The 17,546-nt window shown below is 46.9% G+C and overlaps 1 protein-coding gene across 1 annotated transcript in view; it reads left to right on the top strand.

Moving 5' to 3' along the window:
• Window positions 1-17,105, top strand: part of MYO10 (myosin X) — a 262,216-nt gene extending 245,111 nt beyond the window's left edge. The window contains exons 31-41 of the mRNA XM_069556123.1: window positions 1,120-1,262; window positions 1,759-1,953; window positions 2,962-3,119; window positions 6,132-6,255; window positions 6,959-7,256; window positions 8,138-8,345; window positions 9,439-9,575; window positions 10,800-10,920; window positions 11,344-11,796; window positions 13,836-14,027; window positions 15,626-17,105. Coding sequence (XP_069412224.1) covers window positions 1,120-1,262; window positions 1,759-1,953; window positions 2,962-3,119; window positions 6,132-6,255; window positions 6,959-7,256; window positions 8,138-8,345; window positions 9,439-9,575; window positions 10,800-10,920; window positions 11,344-11,796; window positions 13,836-14,027; window positions 15,626-15,727 — 2,131 coding nt within the window. The 3' untranslated portion in view covers window positions 15,728-17,105. The remainder of the gene's footprint in view (window positions 1-1,119; window positions 1,263-1,758; window positions 1,954-2,961; window positions 3,120-6,131; window positions 6,256-6,958; window positions 7,257-8,137; window positions 8,346-9,438; window positions 9,576-10,799; window positions 10,921-11,343; window positions 11,797-13,835; window positions 14,028-15,625) is intronic.
• The last annotated feature ends 441 nt before the right edge of the window (window positions 17,106-17,546 follow it).

Consider the following 17,546-nt stretch of genomic DNA (forward strand, 5'->3'; position numbering starts at 1 on the left):
CTTTAGAGAGAATAGAAATGAATTCAAATTGACAACAAAAATCATATCTCCTGGGCCAAATGAGAGTTCTGAGGTGTCCATCACTCACCATTCGTGAAGGCTTTTCTGAACTATATTCTTTGTTTCTACTAATCACCCTGCACCTCCTCGTACCTGGCTCAGGAACCTTGAACACGTGCATGTCATGTCAGTCATCAAAGCCCAGGTCCTTATTCTGACGGTCACTTTCCTGCCTGCGTTTCTCTTCTTTTAAACCCCTTCATCTGGCACGCTGGGCATGTGATGATCCATGGGAGAAATTTCCATCCCTACCTAGCTTTTCCCTCTTTCCCAAGTGCTCACCTTTTTCCTTTCCCAACTCGAGAAAAATCTTGTTTTTTTAAGGACGACCTGTCAGTCCATACTATAGTCCTGTTCCTCTTTCTTTTCCTTGACTTTTTGCAGCACTTAGCTTCAGCAAACATTTGAAAAGTTGCAAAATATTGTTCGTAGTTCCTAGCTCCAGTGATTAAGAATTAATAGAAGCAAGGTCCTGTGAGAGATTCAGGGCATTGCCAGATAAAAAGATGCAGGAGAAAGTAAATTTCCATTATTAATTTATCTCTGCCTGGAAAAGGCCCCCTTGTCAGCTCACACTGAGGTCATGGATCCAGGTGGCTCTCTGTTCCAGGCATAGTCAAGTGTATAAGATGTTCCACTTAGAGCTGTTTACTGATCTTCTGTTACTGGTGTCTGACATTTCATTACCGACCCACAGAAATATTATCCAAGGCAGGAAGAAATTTACTTTGGAGAGGCATCCAAAAAAAATCTTTCCCCCACAGTCACTTTGGTTAGCCTGCCCGGAACCAAATTTCATCTGGAAAGTTTTGCATGAAGAAATGTTTTCCCTTCCAGGACCTTTCAGAATGTGTTGCTCCAAGTGTAAAGGTTAATGAGGCATGAAATAAATCCTGCAGAAATGAGCGAGGTTTGCCTCAGCAGAAAATACAAATAGCACTGCCATTTTTCTCCCCGTGACCTGTAAGCCAGGAAAAAGACGTTCAGTCTTGGTTCACACGGAGGTGACGGTTTCAGTCGAGCTAAGCGGTTTTGCTTCCTTCTCTCCCCGCTGCTCAGACCCAACTCATTCGTGATCATCACGGCCAACCGGGTGCTTCACTGCAACGCCGACACGCCGGAGGAGATGCACCATTGGATAACACTGCTGCAGAGGTCCAAGGGCGACACCAGAGTGGAGGGCCAGGAATTCATAGTGAGAGGTGATGCCCTGAGGCTTTCTGACTTAGGGAGCCCTGTTTTCATCTACACGAGTATCTGCTGCATTTCCATTTTGAGCCTCTTTCCTGAATAATTTTGCCTCTTTTTTTTTTTTTAATTGGCGTATAATTGCTTTGTCCAAGTTCATAGACATCAATTTGGGCAGACTTGGGGAGATGGTGAGGGACAGGGAGGCCTGGCGTGCTGCAGTCCGTGGGGTCACAAAGAGTTGGACACAACTCGGTGACTGAACAACAGCATAATTGCTTTACCGTGTTGTTTTCTGTTGTACAAAGACTGAATCTGTGTGTGTGCATATATCCCCTCCTCCTCGGATGATTTTGCCTGCTGGCGTTGTTAAAAATCATCGAATAAGAAAGGATTGTGGCCATTGCTAGCAGATGTGTAGAAAGACGCCCCATTTGTAAGCCGATTGTCACCTGGTATGAGATGTTGCTCATCCTGGTTTTGAATTAACACTTCAGTCTGTCTTTCCAGGGTGGTTGCACAAAGAAGTGAAAAACAGTCCGAAGATGTCTTCCCTGAAACTGAAGAAACGGTGGTTTGTGCTCACGCACAATTCCTTGGATTACTACAAGAGCTCAGAGAAGAACGCTCTGAAGTTGGGCACCCTGGTTCTCAATAGTCTTTGTTCGGTCGTCCCACCTGATGAGAAGATCTTTAAAGAGACAGGTAAGCAGTGCTGTGTGCTTCAGGCTGATCATGCTTGAGACATGGCCCGATTGATCTTAAGAGTTCAGGGTTTGCTCAGAGCAAAGGGGCGAGGTCCCCACCTAGCGTGTGTATGTTCTCTCCTCTCCCCTCCAAAAATATCTCTTTCCTTGCTTAATTATCTTTTGAGGCTATCCATGGTTACCTATATGAACACTTGATAATGTAAACCATAGTAAAGGGTCCTGATTTATTGAGTTGCAGAAAGATTCTTCTCAGGGCAATGAAATGTAAACAAACAAATGTTTTCCTGCAGAATGCCTTGTTTTTCTGTGCTAGTTTTTGTCTTCCTCACTGTTGCACCCTGAGAGTCCTAATGCAGCCGAAAAACAAGGTAAATTCTGAGTGTCAGTGAACATAACCCAGTAGAATACAGTCACACAAGCTTCTTTTTCTTTTCCCCTTTGGGTATTTTGAAAGATGTTTCTAGATTGTTTATTTTGATTTTTGTTGCTAGTTGTGACTTTGTGTTTTTTTAGTATAGTTACTCCATTCAAAAAATGCTCATTTTTGTTTTTGACTGAAATCACTCCATTGCACTTTTGTCTGGTGTCTGAACACTTGGACTGCTTGCTTTGCATAAACAGTTTCTTTTGAAGGGAGGAGGGAGAATCCTAAGGAAAGGAAGAGAAGTCAGAAATCTGAGGCAAGAGTTCTCACTCTTGTTCTAGAGCCTTGAACAAGGCTTTAGTTTATGCCTGTTGCTTCTTTTAGAGCAGATGGTACTAATTATATGTTTGATTCTGGGCTTATCCTTTTAATGTTTGTCTCTCCCTCTCAACTGTAACCTCCACGTGACTTTGGGTATCTAGTGCAGGGCAGGGCATTTGGAAGAAGTCAGCGAGTAGCTCCTGAACTAAATAATAAGGGACTGAGGTGGAGACAAAGTGGGTGCTGGATTTCTGGGACTCTGGTACGGGATGCCAGCTTGGCCCCCAAGGGTGGGATGTGTGTGTCCTGCTCTCACAGGCTACTGGAACGTCACCGTGTACGGACGCAAGCACTGCTACCGGCTCTACACCAAGCTGCTCAACGAGGCCACCAGGTGGTCCAGCGCCATTCAGAACGTGACCGACACCAAGGCCCCAATTGACACGCCCACGCAGCAGCTGATTCAAGATATCAAGGTGAGAGCGGCCATAGAGGTGCATGGTAGCTCGCAGATTCTCACCCTCCGGACACCACGACGTCAGCATTAGTCACCCTTCATTTTCACTCTGTAATCAGAACGAACTCTTGGTCAATTTCACGTTTGTGCATCCGGGTTTTAAAAAAGCTAAATGCTCGACTGCACGTGGAATGTGATACTAAAGCTATCATGTCTCTGTAGGGGGTGTTAGGTGTGGCCACCGAGGCAAACCCAGCTGTAGAACTGTTTAGGCAGAGGGACAGTGGTCTGTAATTTGGGGTGGGGGCTCCCCAGTCGCAGGGACGTGGTGTGATCTGTTTCGGGGACAAGCTGCATGTCGCAGATTCCACTTGAGCCCAAGTTGGGGCCCTTCTAAGAGTCACAAAATAATTCTACTTTCACTCAACGGTTTCTAGACCACACAAGTGGATTCACTAAGAGCCTATAATCCAAAACTCATTCCTAGTGCTCAGTCATGTCTGACTCTTCGCGACCCCATGGACTATAGGCCACCAGGTTCCTCTCTCCATGGGATTTTCCAAGCAAGACTACTGGAGTGGGCTACCATTTCCTCCTCCAGGGGATCTTCCTGACCCAGCGACCAAACTCATGCCTCCTGCCTTGGCAGGTGGATTCTTCACGCCTGAGCCACCAGGGAGAAACCCAAGATGGGTCTAGAAAATTGGAATCCTTGTTAGATGCTTCTAAACTCACAGAAGCAGCGCCCAAGTTTCTGGACCAACATTGACCTTGTTACATTGTGATTTTCTGTTGATAAGATTACTTGCTCTGAGTAGATATTGAATGCATGATTAAATGGCAGCCATGAACAAGGATCACGGCACGGTGCTCGTTTTCCAGGAATGAAAATGGAGACGTGGGATGTTCTGGTTGCACTGTTCACATAACGGGTCAGTCCCTCGTGCTGAAGCAAGTCAGGGGAATTATTTTTATGCTGTTCCTCCAAGTTTTCCACATGGGCAGGGTTCCAATACGAAGGAAAGAGCCAGAGCTATGACAGAAAAGCTACCATAATGATAGTAAGGCAGGAATTTATTTACTGATGTACGTCAAAGGGAAGGAACTCATCAGATCCAGGAGGGAAGCTGTGCCTTTGTAAAGGTGGGAGAGGGTCTAATGCATTGATAGGATATTATTACCCACTAAATTCAAGTCAGCCTCTTGATTCCAAAATTATATGTTTTCTGGGCATTTGGAGTCAAATTCCTGCAAGTCAGTTATCCTACAAACTGCAGAGAGGTTTGGGGAACCCTTGAAACTAATATGTCATTAGGAGCACTTGAAACTAATAATGTCATTTCTTGTCAAAAAAAATGAATTTTTTGAAGATTTCCTGTGAGAAAAGAAAGTATGTATCAGCTGAACTTTCTCTTCAAAGCTGTATCTTATCTACCCCTCTGTTTACTATATAAATCAAACATGAAAGAGTAAATAGTTTTTAACTGTGAAAATGTGATTCTTAATATATAGAAGCACTTCTTAACTTAGACAAATACATTTAATTCATTTGAAATCAGATGTTTAAAAAGTAAGTAGAATTTTTCGCTGTGAAGCAGTGCTTCTTAAGAAATGAGTCAAGTTGCCTTAATTATTTCCTTATCAGATTTTTTAAGTAATTAAAACACATTTCCTTCTCATTTTCAGTTGAGTGTTACTGAAAAAGCTTCATAGTGGAAATGAAATTGCCACAATAGAATGATTTATTGCCTCTCCTCCAACTTTTCTGTTGATTCAAAGTTCTAAAAATAATTGTGACTTTTTCAGATCCCAAATTAATGTTTTAGGAACATGAATACATGATGAAATTCTCTGAGAGGAGCTCTTATATTCCAGGAGTTCTCAGGAAAGAACAGTCTCACTGATCGCATATTACAGTGTCATTTTCAGATGGAGGGTACGAAAGACCAGTGAGAGAACTAGCAAAATGTATTTTTTTTTTTCATAGCGGCCACCCCACACAGCTTGCAGAATCTTAGTTTCCCACCCAGGGGTCAAACCCAGGCCCCCATGCAGTAGAAACTCAGAGTCCCAATCACTGAACAGCTAGGGAATTCCTATTTTTAAAATGAATTACAAACCAGGATAGCATGATTTACCAAATGACTTATGGCTAAATAATTAGCAAGAGAAGTTATTAATTTTTTAAGTATATGTAATTTCCAGAGATTGCTCCTTAGAAGAAAACCTATGACAAACCTAGATGACATATTAAAAAGCAGAGAAATCACTTTGCTGACACAGGTCTGTATAATCAAAGCTATGGATTTTTCAGTAGCCATGTGTGGATATGAGAGTTGGACCATAGAGAAGGCTGAGTGCGGAAGAATTGGTGCTTTCGAATTGTGGTGTTGGAGAAGACTCTTGAGAGTTCCTTGGACCACAAGGAGATCAAGGGAATCAATCCTCAAAGAAACAAACCCTGAATATTTGTTGGAAGGACTGATGCTGAAGCCCCAATCTTTTAGCTACATGATGCAAAGAGCCAACTCATTGAAAAAGACCCTGATGCTGGGAAAGATTGAGGGCAGCAGGAGAAGGGAATGACAGAGGATGAGATGGTTGGATGGCATCAGTGGGCATGAGTTTGAGCAAAACTCCAGGAGTGAAGTGAAGGACAGGGAAGCCTGGCATGCTGCAGTTCATGGGGTCGTTCAGACACGACTTAGTGACTGAACAACAACACCAGCAATCTCCAGAGGGAAGGTTTTTAAATAACATAGGAAAATATATGCAGACCAAAGAAGGAGAATGAGAATAAGCTATGTAAGAAAAACAGGAATGTGTAATTTGTGCTGAAACATTGCTTGTGGGTATCTTGGTACTTGAGATGACCAATGCTGGATTCCCACCACCATCCCCGAGCTGCAGGTGTTTTGTGACGTATGAACACCGTTCATGTGCAGGTGGATACGGGTGGCTTTGTTTTTTCACGTGTATGCTTCTTATGATAAGCTTGTGGGCGTTCTCTCATGGCCCCGTTCTTCTCAAGGAGAACTGCCTGAACTCGGACGTGGTGGAGCAGATATACAAGCGGAACCCCATCCTGAGGCACACCCACCACCCACTGCACTCGCCACTCCTGCCCCTGCCCTACGGAGACATCAACCTCAACCGTGAGTCCCAGATTCCACCCGGACCCAGGACACGGTGCTGCTGTTCCCTGTGAACTCTTGAGCTCCATCAGATATGCATTGATTGCTTATAGGGCATGAGGATTGTTGTATTAAAGAACATGCCAGTTCTCCCCAGGAACTCACGGTACCCTTCGTACACTAGAACGGGGGTTCCCAACTGCCAGGATCCAATGCCTGGTGATCGGAGATGGCTGATGTAATAATAATAGAAATAAAGTACACAATACATGTAATGCACATGAATCATCCCCAAACCATCCCCACCCACCTCACCTGGTCCATGGAAAAGTTGTCCTCTACAAATTCGGTCTCTGGTGCGAAAACGATCGGGGAACAACGCTGTGAGAAGCAAGCCCTAAACAGGCGTCTTACCTGTCAGATGTGGAGCTTGTTTGGCATAGACCAGCTTCTCAGTAAACATTTTGCACAGTAAAATAGTTCAGTTATGTGTTTAAATAGTTTAAACAATTAAAAATAATTTAGTGTAGCCTGCCTCAGTTTGGCTGATTGGCGTGTCCCGGGCACATGGTGGGCACTGCATCCTGAAATAGTTCTAGTCCCCAGTCCTGCCTCTTGTCCACTGCTCAGTGGGTACCTTCTCCGAACCTCACATGGTGGGCACTGCTCAGAGGGTACCATCTCCGAACCTTCGTGTGACTCGTGTTTGTTTTGCTCCTCCTAGTGCTCAAAGACAAGGGCTACACGACGCTTCAGGACGAAGCCATCAAGATATTCAACTCACTCCAGCAGCTGGAGTCCATGTCCGACCCTATTCCCATCATCCAGGGCATCCTCCAGACGGGGCATGACCTCCGGCCTTTGCGAGACGAGCTGTACTGCCAGCTCATCAAGCAGACCAACAAGGTGCCCCACCCGGGCAGCGTGGGCAACCTCTGCAGCTGGCAGATCCTCACCTGCCTGAGCTGCACCTTCCTGCCCAGCCGTGGGATCCTCAAGTACCTCAAGTTCCACCTGAGAAGGTACGAGGTGGCCTGGGCGGCTCTGCCCATGTTGAGGGGTGCAGTGGCCCGTGACTCCAAAAACTCAGACCCAGAGCAGAAGACGCCTGGTGTGGGTCAGCCTCCTAGGTCACCTGAGCAGCTTACCGGGGGCAGATGACCTTCATGTCTCTAAACCACACGGGGCTGGTCCACGGACCAGGTCACTTTGAGGGTTGTGTCCTGATGTGTAGGATGTTGGATAAATTAAATGCCACCACTCTATATGAGGACTTTCCTGGTAGCTCAGCTGTAAAGTATCCATCTGCAACGCAGGAGATGGGTTCGATCCCTGGGTTGAGAAGATCCCCTGGAGGAGGGCATGGCAACCCACTGCAGTATTCTTGCCTGGAGAATCCCCATGGACAGAGGAGCCTGGCGGGCTATAGTTCGTGGGGTTGCAGAAAGTCAGACATGAATGAAGCAACTTAGCACATGCAAACTCTATATAAACAGGAAAAAAAAAAAAAAAAAACCTTAGATATTTGTTTCAAATCAAGCACGTGGAAACTGATTCAGATGCAGATTAACTGTGAAAAAGGGATTTTCACAGGACAGTATGAGGCACGTGGCTTTTTCAAACATAATAGCTCTGCAGAGGTCAGCTGGTAGCAAAAGTTGCTCCCAGTCATACTTGGGCTCTTTGGTGTCTGGATTTTCTGTCTTTCTTGCTTCCTTTCTCTCCCTTTCTGCTGCTTTCGTCTTTAAATGGCACAGGGTGAACTACAGAAGTGGCTGGCATTGGCTCCGCTCACCACTGGGACCCCACTGGCCACCTTGGTCTGTGGCACCTTGAAGCTGCCCAACTCTCCCTAGCCAGCCATGCTCAGTCTAGCAACTAACAGTCGGTGTTTGTCTCCTAGGATACGGGAACAGTTTCCAGGAACTGAGATGGAAAAATACGCCCTCTTCATTTACGAATCTCTTAAGAAAACGAAATGCAGAGAGTTTGTGCCTTCACGAGATGAGATAGAAGCTCTGATCCATCGGCAAGAGATGACGTCCACAGTCTACTGCCATGGTGGGGGTTCCTGCAAGATCACCATCAACTCCCACACCACGGCTGGGGAGGTAAGCAGGAGGCCCAAGTGCCCACGCGCCTCCTCAGATCAGGAAAATTGTGCGCAGTTAGGCTGGCATACTGCAGCTGCTTAGTAAACAAGGAAGTGCCTATAATCCTGCTAATCTGAGAAGCAGTGGAGTGATTAGAGATTATGGACCTGACTCAGCCGCCATACAAGGGTGTATCTGATCGTTTCTGCAGTAAAGTATTTCTGTTTACCACACAAATAATCTGGAACATGGGGTCTTCCCAGGTGGCTCAGTGGTAAAGAATCTGCCTGCCAATGCAGGGGCCCTAGTAGACATGGGTTTAATCCCTGGGTCAGAAAGATCCCCTGGAGGAGACCAAGGCAACACTTCAGTATTCTTGCCTGGAGAATCCCATGGACAGAGGAGCCTGACGGGTTACAGTCCATGGGGTCACAAAGAGTCAGACATGACTGACTGACTAAATAGCAACAATCCAGAGCACTAGGAGAGGGGAACACAGTTTCTTTCTCTTTTTTCAACGTAAACTTAGTATTAATATTATAAAACTAATGGGCTAAAAGGAATAGTACAATAAAACCCAGGAAAGCTGGTGTAGCAGAAATATCAATGGAAGTCACTGTTAGACAAAAGGGCTTTATTTTTGTTTTTGTTTTTTTACAGTTTTTTTTATCTATTTATTTTGGCTGAGCTGGGTCTTTGTTGCGGTGTGTGGGCTTCTCATGTCTTGGCACACAGGCTTAGTTGCCCCGTGGCATGTGGATCTTAGTTCCCCAACCAGGGATCGAACCCACGTCACCTGCGTTGGAAGGTGGACTCATAACTACTACACCACCAGGGAAGTCCCCAAAAGGACTTTAGTTTCATGCACTTGGCTAGTTTGCAAGAAACTGGCCCAGTATCTGCCCCTACCAGGAGGCAGAATAGCCTGTGTTCTTTTTGGCAAGGAAGACAGAGAATTGATTTCAAGAGAACCAGGGGGAACGGCACCTTTGAAATTCCACACACAACGGTGTCGGAAAGCTGCTTGGACCTTCGCGTGTGCCGGCAGCGCCCTCTGGCTTCTGATAAAGGCATGTTCTAGAACCACAGCTGAGGACCCCGTGTGTTCCAGGTGGTGGAGAAGCTGATCCGAGGCCTGGCCATGGAGGACAGCAGAAACATGTTCGCGCTCTTTGAGTACAATGGACACGTCGATAAAGCCATCGAGAGCAGGACCATCGTAGCAGATGTGTTGGCAAAGTTTGAAAAGTAAGCTCCTTCTCCCTGAAGCGCCAGCAGATTAGAGGAAAGAAATTAAGAGAAAGAGGGTTTGAACTTCTGTTCCATTTTCAGCTTCAGCGCGTGTTTGAATCTGCCTCATTTTGCCTGTGTTAAAGCACATTTGGTTTCTCATCTCTCTTTGCTGCCTGTTTCCCTACAGAGCCACTGTCTCAAATAGGATTCACTCATCCTTGTTCCTCCACCCCATTCTTCCTCTCAGGCCCCTGTTGTTCCCATTTTGTCGGAATTTTCTGATTTTCTCAGATCTTCACTTGTCATTAGCTTCGAAGCTGGGCGAGTAGACAGAAGCCAGCTTATAAACTCTTCAAACCCCATTTAGTATCTCTTGGACCTACAGTATTCACGGCCCCCAAGTTACACAGAAGATATTCCTACTTTAGAAAGATGCTAGTGCCAATAACAAGACTCCAGCCAGGCTGGGCCCTCGCCCTCCCCAATTGCATAAGGGGCAGAAGCAGCTTTAAGTTAGAAACGTGGCAGGGGACCACGAGGTTTAGAGCAGCTCCAAGCTTCAAGTCTCTGAGAAGTGACATCTTCTCTTCTGGGTGGGCCTCGTCTAAGTGCTTTGTTGGAAATAAGCCAAAATGGGGGGGGAGGGGAAGAGATTTCTACTTTATGTAAACACAGCTTCCCTAATATTCATGTCAGTTTTTGTTTGGGCTTTTTTTTTTTTTTTTTTTTTTTTTTTTGCTGTGCTGTGCGCTTGCAGGATCTTAGTAGACTAGGGATCAAACAAACCTGGGCAGTGGAAGGGCAGAGTCCTAATTACTGGACTGTCGGGGAATTCCTCAAGTCAATTGTTATAAACATTTGAGAGTTGGCAAAGGGAATGAAGGAATAGGCTTTGTTTCTTTTCTTCCTCTGAATGCAGCAGAATGCTTAGCTGGAACTAACCAGAATGGGCACTCAGAAAATACTCGTTAGCTCAATTTAACTGAAGGCTGCCTGTTTATTGTCTTTAAAACTAGGATGAAAGCGTGTTTTTCGCCTCTGGATAAGTTAGCAGGGAATTCTCAGAAGCTTCACTGTTTGTTTTCTCTCCCACCACCCCACCTCCACACTCTGCTCTGAGCCCAGACAGGGTGTCTGAATCCTGACGTAGAATACATCCCATGCGCTAATGGCCCTGTGGGTCACCCTTGGCCCATATCCGGTTTTACTTCCTGTGTCTCTCTCCACTTCTATCTGTAGGCTGGCTGCCACTTCAGAGGCGGGCGAGCAGCCCTGGAAATTCTACTTCAAACTTTACTGCTTCCTGGACACAGACAACGTGCCAAAAGACAGCGTGGAATTTGCCTTTATGTTTGAACAGGTAAATGGAGTTCTTAGGCTCCTTTGCAGACACGCAGGGGTGAACCCATTCGTACCCTTCTCAAGTTAACTGCTAGTCCTTAGAAACCAGGCGTGGCAGTAGAATTCTCAGTGTAACGAGGGAGGGATGCTCTTTTATTCACTGGTAGAAGGAAACTTGCATACGTATTATGTGAACTGCTGTACCAGGAACTGTCCTAGTTGGGGATAGGGAGGAGTGAGAGGGAGAGGAAATAATAAATACACGTTTCCAGTGGTACCCATTGCCAGGGAGAAATTTAAAACCGCGAAGGGGCGTTAAGGTACCCTTTTATGGAAGATGGCATTTGAGAGAAATCCTGATGGTTTGAGGGAGCAAGCCAGGTGGGCTTCGTGTCGCACGGCAGTGTCTTGCCCTGTAAAGCCATCGACCGCCTCTTCGCAGGCCCACGAAGCCGTCATCCATGGCCACTACCCGGCCCCCGAGGAGAACCTGCAGGTGCTGGCTGCCCTGCGGCTCCAGTACCTGCAGGGGGATTACACGCCGCACGCCCCGGTGCCGCCCCTGGAGGAGGTCTACTCGCTGCAGAGGCTCAAGGCCCGCATCAGCCAGTCCACCAAGAGCTTCACGCCAGGGGAGCGGCTGGAGAAGAGGCGCACAAGCTTCCTGGAGGGGACCCTGCGGCGGAGCTTCCGGACGGGCTCGGCGATACGGCAGAAGGCAGAGGAGGAGCAGATGGTGGATATGTGGGTCAAGGAGGAGGTGTGCTCCGTGCGGGCTAGCATCCTGGACAAGTGGAAGAAATTCCAGGGCATGAGCCAGGAACAGGCTATGGCCAAGTACATGGCCTTGATCAAGGAGTGGCCTGGGTACGGGTCGACGCTCTTCGACGTGGAGGTGAGAGTGGGCTGCTGCTTCCTGGACCAGGCTGCACACCTGAGTCAGCGTGACCTCGGTCAAGGTCACGGGGAAGGAGGACTGGGTAGAACACGTGGCTCTCTTACCCTCTGAGGTTGCGAGCATGCTAAGTTGCTTTGGTCATATCAGACTCCTTGTGACCCTGTGGACTATAGCCCACTGGGCTCCTCTGTCCATGGATTCTCCAGGGGTGAATACTGGAATGGGTTGCCATGCCCTCCTCTAGGGCATCTTCCCCACCCAGGGATCAAACCCATGTCTCTCATGTCTCCTGCTTCGGCATGTGGGTTCTTTACCACTAGCGCAACCTGGGAAGCCCAGCCCTTGTAGGTTAGAGCTCCCCAGTTTTACCCTTAACATCACCCCCCCACCCACCCAAAGTATTCTTCCTCCTTTTTGGTAAATGCTTTTGTAATGTTAGAAGCAAGTGGGAAATTAAGATATTATCTATTCTTAAATAACTGACTCTTTCTTATTCAAGCTGTACACCCAATGAAAAAGTGCTGGTAAAAATCTGCATTAAAGTTTTTTAAAATATCTTAGCACTATGTCTATAAAATTAGAAAATTTGGATATACTTGGATTTTAATTTTTTTTCCCATGGCTATTTGTAGGGAAAAGTTTCTTTTACACAATTGGAGTTTGGCTAAGTTTGCATCAACCTAGTACTGATTCATATCCTTTTTCTTTTTTTTAAGTAGACCATTTATTGAAAGAAAATTTTATTAATGATCAAGATCAAGCCTTGACAAACTGCAGCCTGCCTTCTTTTTTTTTTTTTTGTAAAGTTTTATTGGAATACAGCAGTGCTCTTTCTTTTATGTATTTTTCTCTGGCTACTTTCAGGCTGAAATGGCAGAGTTGAATAGCCATGACCGATACCACAAAACCTAAAATATTTACTATTTGTTCCTTAACAGATAAGTTTGCCAACTCTTGGTCAAGACGAGCATCTATTTTTCTTATGATCAGAGTCATTCAGCATGTTATTTGTTGACTTTTAAAGAAGGCTTTATAAAACCCTAAATAATTGATCTCTATTCCATGAGTTTTCACTGGATGCCATCTTTGGGTGGGTGGCTTGATTGGTTGAGTCGGTTACATTTGTTTTTAAGTATAAGTCAGATGCTTTGTACAAGTACCTCGTCTCCTGTGTCACCAATGCATATCCCTCTTGAGTCCCATTGCCTGGTGGTGTCATCCCTATAGCCTAGCTCCTATCTCTCCACTTATGTGTGCAAAAAAGTCTGTTGGTAAACCAATGAGCTCAACCACCATACACACAAAAGGCCACTGCTGCTACTTGTCACGAGATGTGTTTTTCAGGAGGAGCTAAAACTGCTCAGCACATATTTGGAGAATTTCCCTCTATGATCCTAGATTTTGTATTTGAACAACCATCCAAAACAGGATTGAGGTGGAACTAGAGATAGACAGGAATGGGCATTAGTGGTAAAGAACCCACCTGCCAGTGCAGGAGATATAAGAGATGCCACTTCCATCCCTGGGTAGGCAAGATCCCCTGGAGGAGGGCATGGCAACCCACTCTAGTATTCTTGCCTGGACAATCCCATGGACAGAGGAACCTAGTGGGCTACAGTCTGTAGGGCGCAAAGCGTCAGACACAGCTGAAGTCACTTAGCATGCAGCGATAGACAGGCTGCTTGATTTGATGGAAATTACTGTCAAGTTTCTCACCTGTGGCCACCTTCTCATAGCTAATTCACATGGCCAAGACGGTGGTGACATTGACAGGTGGAAAGTCCAAGCAAGATGCTGAATTTACCAGTTGGTGTTCTCCAAATGCGTGGGGTTGATGAGTTGGTCAGAAATCAGTCAAGACAGCCAGAGAGCTACCATTTTTCATGTCTTGTATTTCAGTTGCCCTCTGCATAAAGACACATTGAATGTGTTCAATACTCTGCAGAGGGCTGGGCTCAGAGCCCATCTTGTGGTTTCTGTGTCCTGTTTCTGACTTTGCTGATCTGATCTTGCCCCGACTCTTGCCTGCCCCCCAGTGCAAGGAAGGTGGCTTTCCCCAGGAGCTCTGGCTGGGTGTCAGCGCCGATGCAGTCTCTGTCTACAAGCGCGGGGAGGGGAGGCCTTTGGAAGTCTTCCAGTACGAACACATCCTCTCCTTCGGTGCCCCCCTGGCCAACACCTACAAGATCGTCGTCGATGAGAGGGAGCTGCTCTTTGAAACCAGTGAGGTAGGAGGCAAATCTTTCGTCTGTGGCCTTGATGAACTAGCAAGACAACATCCCGTTTCCTGATGCCTTTGACCAAATAGCTTTGTTTGCATATTTCGCTCTGAGACATAGGAAAATACAGTATGGTGGTCCCTCCCCTGCTGCAGGTTTCTCACAGGCCAAAATCTGACAGTCCCACGTTTCTTCTGTATACCTTTGCAATGGAGAAATTTGGTTTCCAGCTGTCAGGGGATTTTACCCTTGCAGGAAAAGAAGGGAAAAGGAAGTGACACAGAAATGAAGAAATCTGGTTTCCAGCTGTCGTTGGGGGGGGGGGGCGGGGGCGTCTTACCCTTGCAGGAAGAGAAAGGGAAGTGACATAGAGGTACCAAAAAATATATATATATATAGGCAATAAAGCCTTGCGAAAATTGTTAGACAAGGCGGCAGTGGATCACAGCCATGAGACTGGGGCCAGGCAGTGTCCAAGGAGCAGGAGGGAGTGAGTGGCAGACCGTCCTGGGAAGAGCTAATTCTCACAACACAAAAAAAATCACAAAAACACCTCTGTATATATGCCGTCCCACTCCAAAGCATAAAATGTAGTAGTAATCATGATGAGAATGCAGGAAGCCTGTTGAGGTCTCCATGCAGGGAGCTGTTAACAAGCAAAGGTGAGAAATGGGTATGAATCCCATGCCTCCCATTTGGCTACTGGTGTACAGTGAGGGCGAGGAGCTGGGAGGCGATGGCTGGACCACAGACAGATGTGGTGCAGGAGGTGTGCAGTGGGATGGAAGGAGGTGGGGGCTCTTACAGGAGGGTCCCTGGTGCCCGGCTGCTGGGTTTGGTCAACTCCAGTAGAGAGCAGAGAACTGCTGTGAGATCTTTGTGAATAGTGTGTCAGGATAGCGCTTTCGCAGGGATGTCCGGTGGCATTAGAAGGAAGACGAGGGATCAGGGAGATGGAAGCCAGTTAGGATGTCTCCGCAGGGACCCAGGCCAACCATCAAGAGGAATGGGCCAGAAGGGGCGGCAGTGAACACACCATGAAAGAGCTACTGTGCATGCGGAGTTGGCAGAGAGCAGAGCGTGCATGGGTGGCTCTTGGTGGGGTGGGAGGTGGTGTTCCCCATTCCTACCCCCACCGCCCCCCCCCCAGCCCTCAGTTCTGTTTCTCCAGCTGTATCACGAGGTGCTGACCGGCAGGATGGGATCCAGTCTTTAAAAGCTGTGATTGTGGCTTCTGTCGTGTTGCCCTTATTTTCAATGGGGACAGTCATCCCAGCCCTGATCATACCAAGACCCTTTATGTGATTAGGTGGGGGCTTTATTTTATCTGCAAAATGTGACAGTTTTACATCAGGCAACCACCAGGTGGTGCAGGGGGGAAGGCCACGAGTCCCTTCTCCCCACCACAAGCAAAAGGGCAAAAGCAGTTGAACTTTTGGCCGAATCCACGGCCTGCACAGTGGATTCACACTGGCAGGCTGCTGGCTTTTGCAGGCGGGACGGACCCCTGCTTGCCCGCGCTGGGCGGAGGATGTCTGATTGTTAGCCTGGGCCTCCTGGCCCTGCGGACACTTGGTGACCGTGGTCCGACTCTGCTCCCCTGGCAGGTGGTGGACGTGGCCAAGCTCATGAAAGCCTACATCAGCATGATCGTGAAGAAGCGCTACAGCACCTCGCGCTCCGTGAGCAGCCAGGGCAGCTCCAGGTGAAGGGAGCCCGAGTCCACGCGAACTCAAAACCTGCCCGCGCCACCCTGCTCCTCGGCCCCCGCCGGCGCCCGCGTCTGCTGTCTGAATTGCGGCCGCCCCAGACTTCCCAGCAGCCCCTCATCAGAGGGAGGTGTCTTGGGGACCTTTCGCCCTGTCCATTCCAGCGATCGGTGTATTTAGCTGTACCACCAGTTTCCGAAGCTTTACTTCTCTTAGATGATACATGCCTTAAAAAGAGAGGAAACGAAACCCACGCTGCCACCAAAGCAGCCAGAAGTGCCTTAACTCCGTGGAGCTGACACGGACCCCCGTAACTGTGCTACTGAAGGGAGATAGATGCTCACCCCTGCTTTTCGGGAAGGCTTGCTGAGCTTGGGGTGGGGGAGGGGCGTCGATCCATCAATTCTGCACTAACCTGATTTCCCCTGGGAGGGAAGGTGAGGGAGTGGGGAGGGGGACGGAGAGAGAGCATGAGGGGATGGTCTATTTTAGGTGGAGAGCTGCTGGCAGCCTTCCTCACAGACGCCTATTAACTTTTTCTCTTTGTTTCATCTTTAGCGTGCATGCGCTTGCCTGTGCACGCGTGTGTTCGTAAACACATACATCACTTTCATCATTGTTCCGCGAGCCTTGAAAGCGAAGGGAAAGAGGATGTGCAATGAATTGTGTAGCATCTGTATATTTTAATCGTTCAGAGTCAAGAGTCCTCAACTGTTACTTTGCAAGGTGGTTTTTATTAACAGCCCGGAATCCTGGATTTTTCCTGTCTTTGCTGTATTTCGAAAGCCACATTTTTGACTCCAGTTTTGTTTTACGTGTAGCAAAGTCTGCAATCTGTGTCTGCTGTATTATAAACAGATATGCAGCCTGCAAATAACTGTATTTATAAACCACTCTTAAACAGCTGGTTCCAAGGCTGTTTTTAGAACTGTATGAAGTCACTTTGGAGTCTTCAGTTTCTAAGAGGTTTAAGTTAAAAAATGTTTTCTGAAAGGTTAGCTTGAATCACTCTGTGGGTAGATTGTGACTTAACCCTGTTTGAATATGAGGGAAAGCTGTCATCTTCCTTGAAAGCAACTTGAGCAAATCTTTAAAGGACCCTGACGTTCAATGCTGAGGCTTTAATAAAATACACACCTATTTTATCCCAAGTTTATAATGGTGGCCTGAATAAGGCCCCTGTAAATAAATCAGCATTTATGACCAGACAAAAGAAAATCTGGTCTTGGACTTCTATTTTTATACAGAAAACTTGTAAAGACTTAGGCCAACTAAGTCTACCCAACAAGAGAAGAAACTTGCCTTATCCCTATGGATAGCCACGCGGAATCATTGTTTCTTGGCTCAAGAAAATCTGACAATAAAAGATACTAGCTAATGTTCAGTGTCTTTTCTTTATGGGGTGGCTCTCAATACCACTTGGGCTTTGTTTGTGTTTTTGTTAGGTTTTCATTTTAATGCTTAAGGCTTCAAAGGGCCATAGCTGTGTGTTTCATGCACTTGATCATCAGGACTATATGTCAACCACATAGTCATTTCAGCAGCTTTTTTAGACACAGAGCATGATCCCAAGAAAGCAGAGAAGGTAAAACACCAGGTTCAGTGAAATCACAGAAATCTGAGGACTTGAATTGTGGATGTTGGACTGTCTCCTGTAGCTGAGCCCCAAGATGCCTGATGGCAGAGCCTCTGTCCTGCCACCTGCTTGCAGCCCCGCTCACCTGCTTGTGAGCAGAATACATAGGGAACTTGTTTAGCGACCAATTTCCCCCAAAGAACCTACACAGGCTCCTCAATCAGACATGGCACGTGACGTCAC

This window comes from Ovis canadensis, chromosome 16, assembly GCF_042477335.2.
Source record: "Ovis canadensis isolate MfBH-ARS-UI-01 breed Bighorn chromosome 16, ARS-UI_OviCan_v2, whole genome shotgun sequence".
NCBI lineage: Eukaryota > Metazoa > Chordata > Mammalia > Artiodactyla > Bovidae > Ovis > Ovis canadensis.